The sequence below is a fragment of the Triticum aestivum genome, chromosome 5D (genome assembly GCF_018294505.1).
Source record: "Triticum aestivum cultivar Chinese Spring chromosome 5D, IWGSC CS RefSeq v2.1, whole genome shotgun sequence".
Lineage (NCBI taxonomy): Eukaryota > Viridiplantae > Streptophyta > Magnoliopsida > Poales > Poaceae > Triticum > Triticum aestivum.
In genome coordinates this window covers 505,652,555-505,675,073 of record NC_057808.1, presented here as the reverse complement: position 1 = coordinate 505,675,073, position 22,519 = coordinate 505,652,555, and the positions used below count along the sequence as shown (strand labels likewise).

At 44.1% G+C, this 22,519-nt stretch overlaps 1 protein-coding gene and 1 long non-coding RNA gene across 2 annotated transcripts; one reads left to right on the top strand and one right to left on the bottom strand.

The window, feature by feature from the left end:
- Positions 1-92: 92 nt before the first annotated feature.
- On the bottom strand, positions 93-15,310 carry LOC123125799 (uncharacterized). Its single transcript, XR_006461493.1, has 4 exons — positions 15,201-15,310; positions 14,876-14,956; positions 874-941; positions 93-177 (listed from the first exon to the last, which is right to left on the bottom strand). It is a non-coding gene; the product is annotated as an uncharacterized lncRNA (long non-coding RNA).
- LOC123125798 (putative nuclease HARBI1) lies at positions 1,224-14,571 on the top strand. The gene is made up of 5 exons (XM_044546252.1): positions 1,224-1,625; positions 1,698-2,187; positions 13,613-13,674; positions 13,775-13,997; positions 14,081-14,571. The coding sequence occupies exons 1-5, from the start codon at positions 1,278-1,280 to the stop codon at positions 14,569-14,571; spliced, it is 1,614 nt and encodes a 537-aa protein (XP_044402187.1). The 5' UTR covers positions 1,224-1,277.
- Positions 15,311-22,519: the final 7,209 nt, after the last annotated feature.

Sequence of the window (22,519 nt, the reverse complement as noted above, 5' to 3'; positions counted from 1 at the left end):
TGCTGCTCGCCCTCGCGCCTTTTTCATTGCTTATATACAGGCCCCATCGCTAATAGAACTGGCTGGCCGTCAATTCCATTCACAGGCGCTGGCTGGGAGACGCTGGCGCTGGTTCTCAGCAGCTTCTTCATCAGGCGGTTCTCATCATCTTCCCATCTTCAATCAAGTTGCACGACCCTGGTAAGATCAATCATCCTGTCAATATAAGTTGTAGTCGATGTCCATATTTCATGATATTGTCCATTGATCAATCATCCAGATCAACAAATTAGTCCATATAAGTTGTAGATGTACAAATTTCATGGTTTTGTTCATCGATCAATCATCTTGATCAACAAATTGGTCCATATGAGTTTAGATGTACAGATTTCATGGTATTGTTCATCGATCAATCATCCTGATCAACAAATTCGTCCGTAGATCTACAAATTCATGGTATTGTTCATCGATTCATTTTTTTGGTAATGAAGCTCATTTTGCAGAAAGAAAAAACTCCGGTAATCTGAGATAGCCAATTCGTAGATGAAACTAGAACCACCAACTTGGCAATTTGTCCCTTCCTCTCTCTAATTGGAAACACACCTCTGTTTGATTATAAAAGAAACCCACTACACTAGTTACTTGCTGTTGTACATGGAAACCAGGTAAATGCCAGATATGAAAGAAGAGTAAATGGCACGCTAACTCTAATTATATATTTATATGGTATTAATAGGCACTAGGCCAATCTGAACTGTGCGATATAAGTATGTATGTTTGTGCTGTAGTCTAAATTGTATACACAAGTATCATAGTCTAGTATGTAGGCCAATCATGTACTCCTGGATATAAGGGGCCCTCAAATTTAAATTCAACACGCACATGCAGCTTTACCTCTATAAAAACAAATGGTAAGCCAACAGTAGATCACTGAAATACAAGCCATCAGTTCCTTTGTCGACCTGCATTGTGAAAAGAACATAGGAATACACGTAGAAATCAAACAATTAGTAGTAAGTGTTGTCATAGGTAAAACATTAAAGATTAGCTCAGTCCTAGACCCCCATTTGTCTACTGCAATCAGAAGAATACACGCCAAGAGATCACACGAATGCAGTTGAAATATTATTATCATGTTCATTTCTTCCACTTAACAGTGCTCTTCTCAACCAAATAACTCACTTTGCAATATGGCTTGTTGTAAGTACAACTTTAAATTGGAGGCTTTGAAATGTCAAGAGAAATTAAGTTTGTCAATCACATACTCATTTAAATTTTTTATTTTCTTGTAGATAAATATGGATGATCAGAAGGACCAAAAAAATAGGAAAGAAAACCCAGATAAAAAGAGGCATGTATGGAAATCTTCGGAGGACAAAATACTTCTCACTATAATGAAAGATCAAACTTTACACGGAGGGAAAGAAGGAACAGGTTACACAAAGAAAGCATGGCGTGATATCTTAGAACAATTCAATGATTCAAGAGTAGACAAACTTGAATTACAACAATTGAAAAATCGCCATAAGTACTATAGGAGTTGCTATGCTGCCATGGATAGACTTCTTAAACTGACGGGATTTGGTTGGGATGATGATGACAAAATGATAAAAGCTTCAGAAGAAACTTGGGAGGAACTAATTGAGGTAAGTTTGTGCGAGTAGGATTCATATAAAATTGGTATATTATATTTATTAATAAAAATTAACAACTTGCAGAAGGATAAGTCACTCCAAGAATATCGAGAAAAGGTGTGGCCTAGTTGGGAAGATCTTCAACAAATATGTGCTAGTTCAACGGCATCTGGAGTTGGTGCTATATCTAGCAAAGGGAAAGATGGTTCATGCACAACTAAATCATCTCAAATTGATCTCAATAAGGATGTTGAAGTACATGAAATCGAGTCTGATGAAAACAATGGCTCCCCTGTTGTGTTCACTAAGAAGTCGACAGCCATTGAGCCAGAAAAAAGGAAATTCCCTGGAAGTGGATTAAAAGAAACTACAAGAGGACAAAAACGTATAGCTGATGATGCCATAACAGCAATTGATCGTCTTGCAGATGCATCACTCAGCATTGCTGAAGCAAAGAAAAAAACAGCAGAACAAAATGACACTTACTCGGTTAAATCATGCGTGTCAGTATTAAATAGTATGGGTAGCCTCGATGCCAGCACAAAACTGAAAGCAGTAAAAGCATTTACAGATGGTGACAAACGCACCATTTTCATTGAGATGGATGAAGAAACTCGAAAGCTTTGGATTCTTGATCCTTAGTTATTTTGTAATACACCATTATTTGATTTCAGTAATTGTCGTTTTATGTATTTAGAGAACAATTTCCATTGCTTTTTCTGTCAGTTTGTGTTGCAACGATCAACTGTACTTTCATTTTGAGAAAGTTCATTTCCAACTATTTTATATATCTTATAAAATATTATTCTGAGATGATACAATCAATAGTGTACACTGTGCAGGGAACCATGAACAGTTTATATGTGCCAGATGATGAATTTTCTGATTCCGAGCAAGTTCTTATTAATAACATTTCTGCAGTGTCCGTGTTTCGTGATGTGTTGTTCACAAGGTTATTCAAAACACCTCGTAACACCTCCATATTAACTGGTGCCCAGAAAACAAAAGAGTTGCTAGAGGGACATCCAGTTAAATTTTACGAACAAATTCATCTTGAGAAGCACATATTCTACTTGCTGCGAGATGCTTTGTGTGAGAGAGGCTTACTGAAGGATACAAAGCGAATGACAGTGGACGAACAACTACTCATGTTTCTATTTTTTTTAAATAATACATTTTTTTTAAATTACAGAAATAATACGCAGAAAAAAGTATTTACAAAAATATTACACCGTCGGCCCACTGCAGGCCGACTGAGCCCAGTCGGCCCACAGCAGGCCGATCGGCTAGCAGGAGGCCGACTGCATGCCGGGCTGGCACGCGGCGGCCTGTGGTTGGTCAGGCCACGTCGCGAGGGGGAGGCAGTGGCCTGTCGGCGTGGTGCGCCCCTGTCGGCCTGCCGCCCGCCGATCGGCCACCTGGTGGCCGACAGGGTGCTGCCGACCTGACGCGCGCTGGCCGGCCCGCCCTTATCCTCTCCTTCCTCTCCTTCCTCCATTATTCTTCTCCCGTGCCCGCCCTTATCCTCTCATTCCTCTCCTATCCACCTGGTGGCTCATTTCTTCTGTGTTCTTCCTCCTCCTCTCTCTACAGAAAAATGGCACACATTTGTACACCTAAATGAGCTACATTTTTGCCATTTTGGCACCGTGAATGGGTTCAACTCATTTAGGGCAGCCAAAAGAGGTGTCGATCTACTGACGGGGTAGCTCGTGGTGGTCGTGGTGAGCATTTTGGTGGAGGTGGTGGTGGTGAAGTTGGGGCAGTGTGGTGGTGGTGAAGTTGGGGCAGTGTGGTGGTGGTGAAGTTGGGGCAGTGAGGTGGAGGTGAAGCTGTTGTTCGTCGTTCTTCGTTGGAGCCGGAGCAGCGGCAGTTTTTCGTTCGTCGTCGTTCGTCGTTCGTCGTTCGTCGTTCTTCGTTCTTCGTTCTCACGCACGCTTCAAGGGTATATTTCAGCCCACATTTTATTTTTCATAGGTGCTCCGGTAGTATACGTAAATATTGTTATTTGCCGCGGTAGTATACGTAAATATTTGTGTGCGATTATTGTTATTTGGCCCGGTAGTATACAGAAATATTGTTATTTGCCCCGGTAGTATACGTAAATATTATTCGTTCGCACGCACGCTTCGTTCAATGTGAAATTAAATTTGTGTGCGATTATTGTTATTTGCCCCGGTAGTATACGTAAATATTTGTAGTTGCTACGGCAAATATTCGTAATATAGTTGTAGGTGTGTGAATTGTATTAGTTGTTAGTGGGGATAATAAGTTGTTGCTTAATACTTGACACGTACACAGGTGCGGGATAAGAAGTTGGAAACATGAATAAAAAGTTGGAAAGAAGAGACAAGTTTTTTTTAAAGAGTTAGGGTCGGCATGTGCATAGCATGTCAGTGTGATGGAAATTTAACAAGCAAACAAAAAATGGGAAAAGTAGAACTACATGTTAAAAAACGTTTCAGTCCGTACCCGATGCCAATATGAAGCGGATTACCCGCTAACCCACACTGTTATTTTTTAAACGGACACGCTGTAGTTTAAAAAAAAAACTTCGGATAAAAACTTCTTTGCAAGGAAGAATTTTACATGATCGTAGAAATAAGACGCATGCCTTTTTCTAAATTATTCTTAACATAGATTAAAATAAAAAATACATCAACATGGGCCATATAATTCAAATAAACTAAATTATCATATTTGACGGTTATATTATTATTATTATTTGAGGCCTATTTATTATTAGTAAACATGGGCCTATTTATTATATTATTATTAAAAGAAGAGTGAAGCAACTCATCATAATCGTCCACATAGATTAAATTATATTGATCGTGAAATTTACTATGGTCCTGGTAATATATATATAGACATGTCTAATACTTGTATTTCTATGTTGAAAAAAATAGGTGAGTCGAGATGTCCGATGTAGTGAAGTTGAGATTTTACTATGGTCCTGGTACTGTCCAAACAAATGAGTTGGGAGCAGATCTGAGTGAATTTACTCACATAGAGGTGGCAATCAACGCACCACAAACATGGTCTGTTAGTCAGTTGAAAGAATGGATTGCGGCAAGTTTAGGTCTTGATACTGAAACACACACCGTCGGTGTTCATGCATTGTGGACACGGTCAAGTTCAAAAATTTACTTTTATTTGAGGCCAATAGAGGGAGACTCCGATTGGGTGCGGTGGTTACAAGGTTGTGAACGAAGGGGATGCAATCATGTTGCTTTAGTGCTTCCCGTCGTGAAGGAGGTCACTGCACATGAAGGGGAGGGTGGCTACGAAGGACAGAGCAGTCATGTAGAAGGAGGAAATGCTTATGGTTACGACAAGGACAGAGCAGTCAGGTAGAAGGAGGAAATGCTTATGGTTATGAACCAGGGCAGAGTAGTCAGGTAGAAGGAGGAAATGCCGATGGTGATTACAATGGTGAGGTGGACGCTGACGAGGTAGATGGGCACATGCAGAACCAGATGGAAGAAGAAGACACCGATGTTGAAAGGGGTCATGCCGATGATTCTGACGAGTCAGATGAAGAAGAAAATGCAGAGGAGGTCCTGAATCTTGCATGGTGGAATCATGACTTATCATCTGCAATGACCGTGAATGATGGACATGATTCAGCCTAGCAATATCACCAGAACAATATTGCGATGGGTGCTATGTATCCGAACAAGCAAGCCCTGAAGGATGCAAAAATTAATTGGGCAATGTCCACGCAAAGGGTTTTCAAAGCTGAGGTGTCCAGTCAGAAATTCCTCACAATGGTATGCAAGAACGCAGATTGTCCCGCAAGGGTGCACGGCTTTCTCCCTAAGTATGGCACAAGTTGGGTGATAAGTGACTTAGTTAATCACACTTGTCTTATTCCCTGCATCCCTCAAGATCATGCCAACCTTTCATCCACGCTTATTGCTCGACTGTTTTACGATGAGATAGTGCAAGGCAAAGCTATGGAAGTGAAGGCAGTGCAGACAAAAGTGTTCGCCAGGTTGAAGTACAGAATTTCTTATGGCAAGGCTTGGAGGGCTAAGCATGCAGCGCTTGAGAGGAGATTTGGTTCTTATTTTCATGCATATGACTCTGTTGTCCACCTCCTCCACACCCTGCAGCAGCGGAATCCAGGCACCTATATCGATATCCAAGACATGTTCATGCCAGAGTTCCCAACTGTGAGGGTTTTGCATCGTCTCTTCTTCTCTTTCGGTGTATGCATCGAAGCTTTCAGGCATTGCCGACCGGTGATATGTGTTGACGGTACTTTTCTCATAGGCAAGTACAAGGGTCAGATCCTGACAGCCATAGGTCAAGATGGCCAAAATCAAGTCGTCCCACTGGCATTTGCTTTTGTGGAGAGTGAGAACATTGAAAGTTGGACATGGTTCTTCAGGCAGTTGAAAATATCAGTTGTTAAGGAGAAGCCCAATGTGTGCATCCTTCATGACAGGCATGCAGGTATACTCAGTGCGATAAGGACACTGACAAACCCAGGCCCTGAGGAACAAGTTCCATGGCAGTACTTGCAGAGCCGTTGGTGCATGCGCCATCTCGGGGCTAATTTCTTCTCGCAGTTTAGAAATAAGAACCTGATGAATCTGTTCAAAAAACTCTGCAAGCAGAACCAGTTATGGAAGTACAATTTGATACGCGACGGACTTAATGTGTGCACGCAGAGACACGTGAGGGATAGGAAAGCTGCAAGAGATGCAGCGGTGAGGGCACATGTTGAAGCAGTAGCTGCACGGTTGGCAACAGGAACAGCGGCCGTGGAGGAGGAGGCTGTTGAGCTATGTGACCTGCCAGGCTTTGACCCACCTGGTACTAGGAGAAGGCTCGGGAGGTCGATTAAAACCTTCGAGCAGTGGATAGAGCATGAGCCTCTGCAGAGGTGGTCTTTGCTACATGACACACATGGAGCAAGGTACGTGTCATGACAACGAACCTCGCGGAAACATACAACTTTGTCCTCAGAGGAAACCGGGCATTGCCACTTACAGCCATCGTTGAGGGTATTTTCTATGGCACCGTCAAGTATTTCAGAGACAGACGTCAAATAGCAGAGCAGCATATCTTGAACAACCCAAACACACGGTACTGTGAAAGAGCCACGAAGTACATGGACAACAAGATGCAAAAAGCTAGGTCACACACTGTAGTCGCCATCGGTAATCAAGAAAGAAGGTTTGAGGTCCGCTTAGCCAACAACAAATTCGGATGTGCAAATGAGTTGAGGACGCATGAGGTGAAAATTGGCAATGAAGCCTGGCCAACGTGTGAGTGCACATGCAATAAACCGAAATTGCTTCACCTACCTTGCTCACATGTACTTGCTGCTTGCGGGCAGCTTGGAATGGACGCAATATCATTTGTGTCTCCATATTTTCTGAAAGAGGCTGTCCTCAATACCTGGACAGGTGAGCTGATGGGTTTTCGATCAATGGGTAATTTCAACAGCGTCAACCCCGCCGAAAGGCGTTACATTCCAAACCCAGAGCATATGCGTACAAGTAGAGGCAGACGGCAGTGTCAGCGCATCCGAAATGATATGGATGAATCTGAAGCAGGAGGTCCGACTAGGCAATGCATTCTATGCAATGAATTTGGCCATAGGGACACTAATTGTCCCACTTTCATCACTGGGCGTGGACGAGGCAACCGGGGAAGAAGAGGAGGTAGAGGTAGTAGAGGAGTAAGGGCGAGAGGAAGAAGCTAAGCTAGCACTAGTTTGTTCTGAATTTATATTAAGTGTGCTGTGGCACTATGTTCTGATTGTATTAAGTGTGGCACTATGTTCTGAATTTGTATTAAGTGTGGCACTATGTTCTGAATTTTTATTAAGTGTGGCACTATGTTCTAAATTTTTATTAAGTGTGGCACTATGTTCTGAATTTGTAAAAGTGTGACAGTATGTTCTGAATTTTTATTAAGTGTGGCACTATGTTATGAATTTTTATTAAGTGTGGCACTTTGTTCTGAATTTTTATTAAGTGTGACACTATATTCTGAATTTTGTATGTGCAGGAATGTCGGGATTGTGGTTGCTGAATGGGGACATTGATAGGGGTCATCGTGCTGCGATATGGTATGAGCGCAAGCTTGAGCCTCTGGTCACTCGCACTCCTAAGGAAAACTGGAAGATACACTCAGGATAGCTTCAGCGGTACGTGCTTTATTAATTTGCACACTGACATGCATATTAATGGTTGAAATGGGAGACACTAACTGAAAAGTTCTCTGATGAAGGTTGAAATGGGCCGGCCTTTTACCTTTCGCGCGTCTGGTTGAGTCTATCCCGGGTGAGAAACGCGTCGCCATCGATGGGTCTTTGCTGAGCTGCTTAGTGGACCGTTGGAGGCCAGAGACCCACACGTTTCACTTCAGATGGGGAGAGATGGCTCCTACTCTGGAGGATGTGTCACTTTTGCTCGGACTACCGTTGGTAGGTCATGCCGTAGGACCGTTGGACGCACCGGCTGGTTGGGAGCGAGCTCTTACAGAACGTTTTCACGGTGTTTTTCCGGATGCTCCCGATCCGGTATGGGAGCATCACGGACCTAAGTATGAGTGGTTGCTAAATTTCCGGGTAATTTCCCCTACCTATTCTCTTCAAGTTATCGCGCATAAAGTTTTACAAAAAATAATTGCGGCTTACTAAAACTTTCTCTTCGCTTAATGCAGATCCAGAACTTCCGGGCGCCGTTGACTGCGGAACAGATCACTCGGAGCCTCGAGGCCTACTTACTGTGGCTTTTCGGCAAGGTGATGTTCACGGAGAACCATGTCACCACTATTAGCGCCCTCTACATCCCTATGGCACTCGAGATAGCGAGCGCTCAGACGGCGGATCAGATCAGACAGAGGAGTTGGGGTTCAGCGGTGTTAGCGGCTACATACCGAGGTATGTGCAACGGTTGCCAGCTTACATCGAGAAAGCCAGCCCTTCTTGGATGCCCTCTATTCCTACAGCTGTGGTCGTGGGAGAGGTTCTCTATAGGGCGACCAGATGTACGTGTTCATGAGCCTATAGACGCCATGTTTGATGTTGACGGCATCGACATGCCTACTTTCGGTCTGTGTTGGACTCGTCGCAAGGTATGCACCGTGTTGTAGTTTAATGCAACTTTTTCTGCACAAGAGATCAATCGATGCTAGCGGCTACTAACTTTTATTCTCTGCAGAGACGCTTTGCTAGTGATCAGACCAGGAAGGCATACATAGCATCGAACGAGCAGTTCGATGCGTACACCGGGGTCATCTGGCAGCCCTACACGGAAGCAGCCATACAAGCGAGATACCCTGCTGGTATGTCTGTGCTATGCACAAGGGACCGAGATTACTGGATGACAAAATCGAAGATCATCTTCGATGTCTTCGTTGAGGAGATGGCACAACAGAGGGTTATGAGGCAATTTGGTCTTCTGCAGTTGGAGCTACCTCCCCCTATAGAGAACCCGGTGCCAGCACACATCCACAGATATTAACCAGTTTTTCAATGTTGCATTTTCTTTCATAGTACTCCATTCGAAGCTTTAGGTAATTGTTGAACACACACCACAATTGTAGGTCGACAAGGAAGGGCATGAACAGGACAACTGCTGACTGGCTAGTTAGACTAGAGCCGTATGTTATAGAATGGGAGACAGCAAACACAAATCTATGGCACGAGAATCACAATTTCGATCTCGATGAATTCAATCTCTATTGGCGGCGCTACATGACCGGAACACGGTTACACATTGTTGAGTACTCCCACCCAGAGGAGTTACCGGATCCTACTCCGTCGGATATGTACCCGAGCTATGATACTTCGGGCTCTAGGCAGTACGCGGTAAGATATTTTTTCTTTACGTAATGTTGTCACATACTTTGACGTGCAAGAGACAGACATTATTAATCGTCATGGAAATTTGCAGGCTACCTTGACACGCGAACTGTACGACGACGTGACCACCTTTGGACGATCACTATCGTCTGGACCTCTTCTTCATCATCGTCCAGTGGTATAGCCCTTCTTAAAAAGAATTCAGAATAAGATACGGACTGTGTACGAGGCTATCACGTGCACCCGGAGAACCGATGTTGTTCAGCACGAGCAGGAGCAGCCGCGTCACTCCATGCACCGACATCAACCACGTCCACGCCTAGCACAGCAGCCGACAACCAGGCCACCCCGTCCTGACCAACCTGGCAGTTCTACGTGGCACCCGCAGCACTATGGTCCCACGTCGAGCTTCGTGTTTTCTCCACAGCCACAGCAACACGGTCCCTCGTCGAGCTTCGTGTTTTCTCCACAGCCACAGCAGCACGGTCCCTCGTCTAGTTTCGTGTTTCAGCCAGAGCAGACGTCACACCCAGCAGGTATGTGTCTTCATATTTATTGTTTTCAATATTAATTGACGCGACCTCATTCTTCATGATGAAACGTTCCATCGCGTAGGGGCCTATGGATATCAGGCGTCTATGTCGGCATCACATGATACGTGGGGGAGTGATCAACATCCCGAGGACAACATACAGGCTCAGATGTCGCAGCACACCCAGTGGATGAACATGTTTTCGACTCCTCCACCAGGCCCCACACAGGATACACAGCATGACCAGGGAGAGTCTGAGATTCCTCCTCGTCACATTAGGGCACCCGACAGGTTGGGATGGTCCCCGATTCCAGATCCGCCTCCCCGCCAGGCCAGACGTCGTCACTGACGCTTCTATGTATCAGTAGAGACATTACCATCTATTTCTGTGTAAGACTTATGTCTATTCTATGTATGAGACAAATGACTATGTACTTATGTACGAGACATATGCCTACTCTATTTTAGTACTCTGTTATCGGAACTACAAGATCATATATAGATAGAACATAATATTCATACAACGAGACATTGCAAACAATTAGATAGAACTACATCTAAATTAAATGGTACGTAACTGAACTCACAACATACAGCATAAAAACTACATGAAGTCATCATCGTCATATGTTCGCGCCAACTTTTTCCCGCCATATGTTCGCGCCAACTTTTTCCCGCCACCCGTTTCCCTCCTCCCATTTCCCGCCCCGTTTCCCGCCACCCGTTTCCCGCGACCCGTTTCCCTCCTCCCATTTCCCGCCAACCCTTTCTCGCCATACCGCAGTCGTTCTTTCCCGCCATTTTCTCCTCTCTACCTATAAAACCCCCTTCAGACGGAGCTGGATAAGCATTGCAGTGTGCGGGTGGTGAAGTTGGGGCACTGTGGTGGAGGTGAAGCTGTTGTTCGTCGTTCTTCGTTGGAGCCGGAGCACCGGCAGTTTGGTGGCCGCCGTTCATCGTTCATCCTTCGCACGCACGCTTCAAGGGTATATTTTAGCCCACATTTTATTTTTCGTAGGTGCCCCGGTAGTATTTGTTAATATATTTAGATGTCAACTAATTAGTTGTGTAAAAATGTGTAGTTGCTCCGGTAATAATCCGTCCTATATGTGGATGTCAAGTATTTAGGAGTGTCAGTATATGTAGGAGTCCAGAAAAAAGGTCCGTAATATAGGCAGTCCAGTCAAATATATTAATCTGTCAATATTTGTAGTTGTTACGGCAAATATTCGTAATATAATTGTAGGTGGGTGAATTGTATTAGTTGCTCCGTTAATATTCTGTAATATATGGCTTCGTAATATATAGACATGTCTAATATTTGTTAGTGGGGATATTAAGGGGTAGGGTAGGTACTCAATGCGATTTGTGTGTTGCAGATGGCTGAGGGTACTCAGTGGGTGCTTAGCCCTATTGTTCATGTCCAAGGCTTGTCTCCAAGTGTTGTGCAAGTTAGTGAAGTGGACCTCACTTTTGATTGGTTGAAGACTAAATTCATGTTGAAGCAAGGGTTGAAGGAAGACGATTTTGTGTACTACGTCAGCAGGAAGCATTCAGATGGCCCTGGGGAAAGAAAATTGATTGACATAACTGATGATGGCAAGATTCAAGAAATGCTGAGCGAATGGGAATGGAAAAGGGTTGTTCAGTTGCATTGCTACAGGAAACCGAGTTATATGTGATGAATTTGTTATTCGAGATCCACCTCCCCGGCAGGCCAGACGTCGTCATTGCAGCTCCTATGTATCAGTAGAGACATTACCATCTATTTATGTGTGAGACTTATGTCTATTCTATGTATGAGACAAATGACTATGTACTTATGTACGAGACATATGCCTACTCTACAAGATCATATTTAGATAGAACACAATATTCATACAACAAGACATTACAAACAACTAGATAGAACTACATCTAAATTAAATGGCACGTAACTGAACTCACAACATACAGCATAAAAACTACATGAAGTCATCATCGTCATCCTCGATCGATGCAGAACTCTTGCCCTTCGACGATGAAGAACTCTTGCCCTTCGACGATGCAGAAACCTTGCCCTTCGATGATGAAGAACTCTTGCCCTTCGACGATGCAGAAACCTTGCCCTTCGATGATGAAGAACTCTTGCCCTTCGACGATGCAGAACCCGGAAGCGGCGGCATGAAGATATCATCTTCGTCCTCGCTCTCCTCAGTCCATAAACATGGATTATTTGCTGCAATCCTTCTGAAAGTTTCACTCTTCGGCACCACTACCTTCTTCCACCTGTCATGCAACCTAAGAAGTTCTTTACGTACCTCCTCATAGGTCCTTTCAGGCCACCCAGACCTACGTAATTGGTGAGCCAACTCATTCATTATGGTGTCACTACCGGTGAGTTCGTCCCATGGAACTATCCTATTATCCATCCTGAAATCGGTAGCTAGCCTCAGAAGAGTCCTGCTCATCCCAGGGTGAAAACTACGATCGAAAGGATAATGGGACACCTCAACTACACTACACTGCAATGCTTATCCAGCTCCGTCTGAAGGGGGTTTTATAGGTAGAGACGAGAAAATGGCGGGAAAGAACGACTGCGGTATGGCGGGAAAGGTTGGCGGGAAATGGGAGGAGGGAAACGGGTGGCGGGAAACGGGTGGCGGGAAATTGGTTGGCGGGAAATGGGTGGCGGGAAATGGGTGGCGGGAAAGGGTTGGCGGGAAATGGGTGGCGGAAAATGGGTGGCGGGAAAAGCGCGGTTTGGAAATGTTGATAACTTTCAAAACAAATGTTCATCACAATGGAAAAAGGTTCCCGCCTTTCAAAAAATGCATGCAATTTTTTTGGGAAAATATGAAAAGAAATGGTTCGTGCCACTAAATGAATGTACGTCACCTTTGCTGGAAATATTCTCGTGTTTCCAAAAAATATCCATGACATTGTAAAAAATGGTACTCCCTTCATCCCATAATATAAGATGATATTACAATCAATATACTCACATATCACGTGGGTTAACAAATGTTTAGATGGATCATGACATTGTAAGAAAATATTCGCGTGTTTCTAAAAAAAGTTTGTGAAAATTTCAGAAAAGCATTTTAAAAAATGTTGTGTGGTTTAAAAAAATGGTATTTCCATTAAAAATGTATTTGAAGAAATGTTACCATGTATTCATAACGTGTTAAAATATATACTTTTAAAAAATATCATCATGTATTATTAAAAATAGGCATGCACCAGTCGGCCCACAGCAGGCCAACTGAGCATAGTCGGCCCACTGCAGGCCTATCGGTGTACTGCAGGCCGACTGGACCCTGTCGGCCAACTGCAGGCCGACTGGGCTTGATCTGGTGGCCGACGGCCCAATCGGCCAGCAGCAAACTGATGGGCCACCAGTCGGCCTGCTGTGGGCCGACTGGGCTCAGTCGGCCTGCAGTAGGCCGACGGTGTATTATTTTTGAAAATTCTTTTTTTGCGTATTATTTCTGTAATTTAAAAAAAAGTATTATTTAAAAAAAATTAGCCATATCATTGGTCACAATGTTAGGAACCGTGTCATCCAAGATAGATATCAGCATTCTGGTGAACCAATCAGCCGACACTTCAACATTGTTTTAGATGCCATAAATGGGTTGCGTGATGTTTGCATAACAGATCCAAGGAATGAAATCCCAGCAAAAATATTGGGTGATGCAAGGTTCTACCCATATTTCAAGGTATTTTCCTATCGCAAACACATGTTACTTTTAAATATGATTAAATACTATGTCATGGAAAATTTAAACTTCATTGTTTGACTAACAAAAATCCCAACAGAACTGCCTAGGAGCAATTGATGGGACACACATTGCGGCAAAAATCAAGCTAGATAAGCAAACTCCTTATAGAAATAGGCATGGTTACCCCTCTCAAAATGTAATGGCAGTAGTGTCATTTGACATGACATTCTCATATGTCGCTGCTGGATGGGAAGGTTCTGCGTCAGATCAAGCAGTTCTAAGATGGGCTGTTACTAGTGGGGGGTTTGTTGTTCCTGAAGGTAAAAGTTCAAACATATGAACTATATATTGATTAATCTTATTACATAAAGATTCTGACCGTGCTATCAAACCTTAAGTGCAGGTAAATTTTATCTTGTTGATTCTGGATATGAAAATACTCCAAAATTTATTGCCCCGTACCGTGGAGATCATTATCATATTGCTTCTTTTCGTGGAAGTAATCGACGATATACTAGTGAGAAAGATATGTTCAATCATCTGCACGCACAACTACGAAATGTTGTTGAGCGAACTTTTGGTGTTCTAAAAGCTCGCTTTCCAATTTTAAGTAGGAAAGGAGGAATTCCTTATCCATATAAAACACAAGTCAAAATTGTTATGGCTTGCTGTATTATCCACAACTTCATCCGGAAGGTTAATCATCATGATGAGTTGTTCGAGCTTTATGAGCATGGGGAAGCACAACAACATGTTGACCATGGTGATCAGCAAGTTAGAGGGCAAGCAAGAGAAGATGAACGAGCTGCTGGTGAGAGAGTTCGTGCAGGCATTGCTCGACAGTTGTGGAGTAAACATCAACAGCGTTCCGCTCAACAACCAGAAGATGATTGAGCATTACAATATTATTTTTTAAATTTTATTTATAGATTCATTACAGTAATAATTGTTACAATTTTTCATCAATTTATAGGTTCCAAAATTTCCCGTTCTGTATTACAAGATGATAGTAATGCTAAATTATTTTATGTACAACTGTGTGCAATAAATTTGTCATTCGATAAGAAAAATGGCCATTGCAGACTAGAGAATGAAGTTGAAGAACTGAAACTGATATATTTGTGAAAATAGCCAATGCAGATGAAGGTTATGCATTCAGCAACAAAAAATAAGCACATTCAAGAGATTACGAGAAAACCTTCACATGTGGCATGAGGAATCTGTATGGACCAGCAACCATCATTATCCTCTGCATTGTCAACTTGCCACTCCTTTGTCTCTATGAGCAAAGGCTGTGTCAAACCACTCTCCAAATTATCACTTCGTCCCTATTATGGGAAAGAATTAAATCAACGACTTTACCATGTAGCTAATTGTTAAGCCCTGTAAACTATGAAGTTTTTTTCCTCTTGGCAAGTAGAATGGCATTTCTTATTAACACAAGTAGAATCATCATATGAATTGTTCAAGCTCCCAGCTCAAATAATTCGACCTTGAAATGCAAACAAAGATGAAATGTTTACCTGCTCCGCCGAATCATCGTCCTCACGCTTGACCTCCAGCCCCGACATGGCCGCTATCAGGGTGGGCGGCGTCGAGCACTCTTTTGAGATCTGAACTTCCATGTACGGACACTGCTGGACGGCCAGCATCAAGGGGTGGCGTACATCTAGGATGAGCTCGAGAAGAACCTCTCCCCGAGCAAAGCCTGTGCAGGGCCGATGTGGGAGGTCGCCCAGGGGCGGCGGACCTACGGGATGAGCTCGAGGAGCAGATCTCGCCGAGCAGAGCCAGTACGGGGATGACCAGAGTCGGCCTAGGCTGTAGGAGATATGCCCTAGAGGCAATAATAAATGTTATTGATTATCTCCCTGTTCATAATTATGTTTATGTTCCATGCTATAACTGCTGTGGTTCCCGAGCCCGTATATCCATAAAGGCTCTGGGGAGAACCCATATGCACGTGTGGAATAATAAACGGTAAAATGTATTCCTAGTCGTGCCTCTAAGACTAGCTCAAGTGTTGCATGATGATTATGTTTTCCCAATCATGGGCATGTCTATGCCAAGCAATTTTGAGGGCACAATGTCAGGAAGGACATTTGTGTTGAATCGACCCGAATTGATGTTATGCTATGAGATACATTCATCACAAGTTATTGGTTTATAACACAGAGATGGTTAATGTTTGCATAATTCCTTAGACCATGAGAGTATCGAGTTTCTTCATGCTTGCTTCATGAACTTTGGGGTTTGTTAAACGTCATCCGTAACTGGATGGCTATTACGGCGGCTTACGGGTTCATGGGAAAGTATGTTAAGTGACTTGATAGCTCGAGATTGGGATTTGCTCCTCCGACGATGGAGAGATATACTCGGGCCCTCTCGGTGTTACGGTGTCCATCATCGTCTGGCCAGACACTTTGTGATTTGATCACGGGGATGCCGGAACACGAAACGAGAAAAGAGAACAAAACCGGTAACGAGGTAACTAGCATAGTGGACAAGTTGTTGATCCACGGGAATGCCAACATGCCTCACCTCGGGTATTTGTAACATATCGCGAAGCAACAGGAATAGCACACGGCAACTGGAGGTTCACTCGAATATTTATTCGTGTGGGTATAGGGGTCAATATGGGTGTCCACGGCTCCGATGTTGATCATTGATCGGAAGGGGTTCCGGGTGATGTCTATACTTCACCGAACCTATAGGGTCACACGCTTAAGGGTCATCTATCTGCTGAATACTAGACAGGGAGTCTGAGAGAAAATCACCGAAAAAGTTTCGGACACCGAAAAGTTTCGGACAGCGGAATCGTACCGCAGAGAGAGGTCATCGGATAAGTTTCGATGATACCGAAAAGTTGTTTCGGGATACACCATTAAGTCAAATTGGTTTCGGCACATGCCTAATAATTCTTGGAGGATGCCAGAATCATTCTGGAAGCTTTTTGGAATTTTCTGAGATAAAAACCGGAAATGTTCCGGAGCTGCCGGAGCCACTTCAGATGCGTTTCGCAGATGAAAATCACTAAAACCGGAATTGTTTCGGAACGCGTTGAAAATCATTTTAGTGGGTACTGGAAATGTTCTTAGCCCACATAAATATTTTCAGTTCGATCAGACGCTGAAAAATGTCGTCGTGAATAGTGAAAATCAGCTTTATGGTTACTTTATGGAAAGCCACCTTTTGGGGCTTTGCTCCAAAAGATCTTGGGGATGACATGGATGGATAGGAGCCATTTTTTGGGCCCCTCATGGGGGTGTGGCCGGCCACATGGGGTATCCCCCCTTGGGGACCCTCTTGTTCCTTGGTTTCACTCCTAGGTCCTTATGGAAGGACTTCATTCATGTGCATTTTGGGTTTTTTGTGAAACTACCCTACCCCCTTGGGATTTCCTATAAATAGAGGTGGAGGGGCAGCCCTCCACACTCATCCCTTGCTCTCATACACATGCCATGCATTATCTGGCTTCTTCTCTCCCTCCCACGAAAAGAGTTTCGTAGAGCCGTAAGGCTGTCTGGGTTCCGGCAGGAACTAGTTCTGGACGGCGAAGCCCTGCCGGATAGATGACACCGTATGTGTGCAACTCTGTAGAGAGATCGTAGTTTCGGTCTTAGTTCGTGAGTGCCTCCCGAAGGGCTGTCCGTGTGACCGTCCGAGTTTCGAAGGTCCTCCCGAAGGGCTGTCCGAGTGATCGTTCGAGTTTCGAAGGTCCTCCCGAAGGGCTGTCCGCGACACCGTCCGGGGGGCTGTTCGACCGCCTCCCGGAGGGCTGTCTGAGGAGCAGATGAGGGTATACATCCTCGCAGTTGGGAGGTTGTAAATCCTAGCTGCGGGGATCTGCACTGCCGATCGTCATCGACTCTACTTCCCGCTGCGCTACGAGTCGGTAACGAAAAAGATCAAACCATGTATGCAGTCTCCATAGTGGTCCTGGGCTGGTGCGTAGGTCGGAAAATTTTTGTTTTCTGTCGCGTTCCCCTTCATAGGCGACCAGGGAAAGCCTCCGCACGCGGAGTCGTCGAGGCCGTCCCGACGGGAGGAGGGCACCGGTGTCTGGCGGTGAGGACGAACGACGGAAGAGGAATCACAGGCTGGAGCGGCTGGAGTCGAAGCTTTGGGAAGTCGTCGTCAATGGCCAAACTTGGGGAAAGTAAGGGAGAGAAGGCAAGGGGAGGAAGTGAATCGGTATCCTCCTACCCAAACAAGGAAATGTACAAGCTAGTTTTATCCTTTCCAAACCCAAACGTGTTTCTGTGTAAATTAGTTATCCAAAAATTCATTAGCAAAACCGATTTTGCTAAAATCCGGCAACAAACTCGTTTACCATGTATCCGGCCCTATCCAAACAACGCCTATAGGCGGTTCCCAAACAGAATGGTAAAGTTTATACTCCCCCTCCACCAACAAGCATCAATCCATGGCTTGCTCGAAACAACGAGTGCCTCCAACTAACAACAGTCCCGGGGGAGTTTTGTTTACAATTATTTTGATTTGATTTGCATAAAGCATGGGACTGGGCATCCCGGTGACTAGCCATTTTCTCGTGAGTGAGGAGCGGAGTCCACTCCTCTTGAGAATAACCCGCCTAGCATGGAAGATACGGACAAACCTAGTTGATACATGAGCTATTCGAGCATACAAAACAGAATTTCATTTGAAGGTTTAGAGTTTGGCACATACAAATTTACTTGGAACGACAGGTAGATACCGCATATAGGAAGGTATAGTGGACTCATATGGCATAACTTTGGGGTTTAAGGAATTGGATGCACAAGCAGTATTCCCGCTTAGTACAAGTGAAGGCTAGCAAAAGACTGGGAAGCGACCAACTAGAGAGCGACAAAAGTCATGAACATGCATTAAAATTAATAAACATGGAGTACAAGCATGAGTAGGATATAATCCACCATGAACATAAATATCATGAAGGCCATGTTGATTTGTTTCAACTACATGTGTGAACATGTGCCAAGTCGAGTCACTTAAATCATTCGAAGGAGGATACCACCCCACTATACCACATCACAACCATTTTAATAGCATGTTGGCACGCAAGGTAAACCATTATAACTCATAGCTACTTAAGCATGGCACAAGCAACTATAATCTCTAATTGTCATTGCAAACATATTTATTCATAATAGGCTGAATAGGAACGATGAACTAATCATATTTACAAAAACAAGAGAGGTCGAGTTCATACCAGCTTCTCTCATCTCAATCAGTCCATCATATATCGTCATAATTGCCTTTCACTTGCACGACCGAACGATGTGAAAATAATAAGAGTGCACGTGCATCGGACTAAGCTGGAATCTGCGAGCATTCAATAAACAGGAGAAGACAAGGCAATATGGGCTCTTGGTTAAATCAACAATAATGCATATAAGAGCCACTTCAACAATTTAATTATGGTCTTCTCCTATCGACCCCCAAAGAAAAGGACAGAAATAAAAACTATTTACACGGGAAAGCTCCCAACAAGCAAAAGAAGAACGGGAAATCTTTTTGGGTTTTCTTTTTAATTATTACTACTACAACAAGAAAAGTAATCTTATTTTTGCGGTGTGTTTGTCGAGACCGATGGTTTATGATCAAGATTATCTATGAACAATATTTGAATCTCCTCTGAATTCTTTTATGTATGATTGGTTATCTTTGCAAGTCTCTTCGAATTATCAGTTTGGCTTGGCCTACTAGATTGATCTTTCTTGCAATGGGAGAAGTGCTTAGCTTTGGGTTCAATCTTGCGGTGTCCTTTCCCAGTGACAGTAGGGGCAGCAAGGCACGTATTGTATTGTTGCCATCGAGGATAAAAAGATGGGGTTTATATCATATTGCATGAGTTTATCCCTCTACATCATGTCATATTGCTTAAAGCGTTACTATGTTCTTATGAACTTAATACTCTAGATGCATGTTGGATAGCGGTCGGTGTGTGGAGTAATAGTAGTAGATGCAGAATCATTTCGGTCTACTTGTCGCGGACGTGATGCCTATATACATGATCATACCTAGATATTCTCATAACTATGCTCAATTCTATCAATTGCTCGACAGTAATTTGTTCACCCACCGTAATACTTATGCTATCTTGAGAGAAGCCACTAGTGAAGCCAATATGAGCATCCAGGTTCCGCTATTGGTTATTGACCGGAGACGTGTCTCGGTCATGTCTACATAGTTCTCGAACCCGTAGGGTCCGCACGCTTAAAGTTCGGTGACGATCGGTATTATGAGTTTTTGTGTTTTGATGTACCTAAGGTAGTTCGGAGTCCCGGATATGATCACGGACATGACGAGGAGTCTCAAAATGGTCGAGACGTAAAGATCGATATATTGGGACTATATTCGGACACCGGAAGTGTTCCGGGTGATTTCGGAGAAAACCGGAGCGCCGAAGGGGTTATCGGAACCCCCCGGGGAAGTATTGGGCCTTAGTGGGCCTGAGGGGAGAGAGAGGGCAGCAGCCCAGGAGGTTGCACGCCCCCTCCCATGAGGAGTCCGAATTGGACTAGGGGAGGGGGGCGCGGCCCCTCTTTCCCTCTCCCTCTCCCTCTCTTTCCTTCCCCCTTCCCTCTTCCTAGTTGGACTAGGAAAGGATGAATCCTCTTTCTAGTAGCAAGAGGATTCCTCCTCTCCTTGGGGCGCACCAAGGCTGGCCGGCCTCCCCCTTGCTCCTTTATATACGGGGGCAGGGGGCACCCAAAGACACACAAGTTGATTGTTCCAAGCCGTGTGCGGTGCCCCCCTCCACCATAATCCACCTCGATCATATCGTAGCGGTGCTTAGGCGAAGCCCTGCGTCGGTAGCATCATCATCACCGTCACCACGCCGTCGTGCTGACGAAACTCTCCGGCGAAGCTCTGCTGGATCGGAGCTCGCTGGACATCATCGAGTTGAACATGTGCTGAACTCGGAGGTGCCGTGCGTTCAGTACTTGGATCGGTCGGATCGTGAAGACGTACGACTACATCAACCACGTTGTGCTAACGCTTCCGCTTTCGGTCTACGAGGGTACGTGGACACACTCTCCCCTCTCGTTGCTATGCATCACCATGATCCTGCGGGTGCGTAGGAATTTTTTTGAAATTACTACGTTCCCCAGCAAAATACTCTGCCCTCGAAAACTGTTGTGATCCCCTATACTTGTGGGTTATCATTGTCCAATGACGTGTGGCATCATATAATGTTTGAGTAGATTTGTTTTGTTCTACGGGTTAATTGTGGTATGGTGTGATTGATGTGAGTTGTATGTTAATATGGTGCTGTCCTATGATGCCCTCCGTGTCGCGCAAGCGTGTGGGATTACCGTTGTAGGGCGTTGTAATACGTTCATAATTCGCTTATAGTGGGTTGCGCGAGTGACAGAAGCTTAAACATGAGTAGGGGGAATGAGAGTAAAGAGGACTTGTTACTTAATGCTATGGTTGACTTTTACCTTAATGTTCTTTAGTAGTTGCGGATGCTAGAGTTACAATCATAAGAACATGTGATCCAAGTAGAGAAAGTATGTTAGCTCATGTCTCTCCCTCATTCCATACGATAAGTATATATTGTGTTATATTCAATTGCCTATGGACAATCTTTATCTTTGTGTTACAAAATACTCTCTACTAAAACAGACTAACTTTTATTATCCCGCTAAGAACTTCTAGTTTTATTCTTGCAAACTTATCCTATTACACCTACAAAGTAGTTTTATTCTTATTTTAGGTAAAGCAAACATTAAGTGTGCGTAGAGTTGTATTGGTGATCGATAGAACTTGAGAGAATATTAATTCTATCTTTAGCTCCTCGTTGGGTTCGACACTTTTACTTATCGAAAAAGTACACAATTAATCCCCTATATTTATAGGTTATCAAACATATACATGTGCGGTATCAAAGATTAAAGTTCATTCCATGCATTGGTTTCCTGCGGCCATGCTCGGAATATTTGGGAGCACATGCGTGCTATATGGCCCTTGCCCCGTGATGTCATGTTAGTAGACAGTGGGACTAATTGGCTGCTGAATGTTCTAATGAATTGCACAGCAACCATGCGGGACATGGTGATTATGTTGATTTGGTGCATTTGGCAGCTCCAGAGACGCCTCGAGTGGTGGCTACAGTAGAATTCCTTGATAGCTATTTGAAGTCTCTTATTTACTCTCACAAGTATAGATTGGAGGAAAATGTTAAAGGCAAGATGCGTGCATGTGAGTTGGTTCACGTCCAAGAGAGTGTTGCGCCTCCACAACGCCTACATTGGCCTTAGCCGCCCGCTGGCTACATCGCGCTGTCGGTTGATGGTTCCTTCTTTACAGCAGATGGCACAGCTGCGGCAGGCATGATACTGAGAAGAGAAGATGGTTCGGTCCTATCTTTAGCCTATCGCTATATCTTTAATTGCAACGAGGCGCTGGAGGTCAAGTTACATGAGATCATGTAAGGCTATTCAACATACGGACTTTCCAGTCATTGTACAGCTCAATTCCTCGGAGGCGTTAGCAGTGTTCTCCACTGAAGCTCTCTCTCGCTCTGCTTATAGGTATCTTGGGAGTCAATTGCACAAAACCACCACATTTGCGGCTAGGTTTGCAGAAAACCACCAAGTCGCTAATCTGTTGCAAAAATCACTGCTTTTTCACTAAACCTTTTGCAAAAAGCACTGATCATCCACTTTGGCTCGTCTAAGCGTGTTTATGACAGATGGGACCAGATCGTCAGAGCTGACTTGGCAAAAAATTGACACACACACCCCTGGAATCTGAAAACAAACGCAGTCTGCTCCTCCTGATGTTGGCCTCATCCATCCGCTCAGATCTGTCGCTGTTGAGCTCAGTTGCG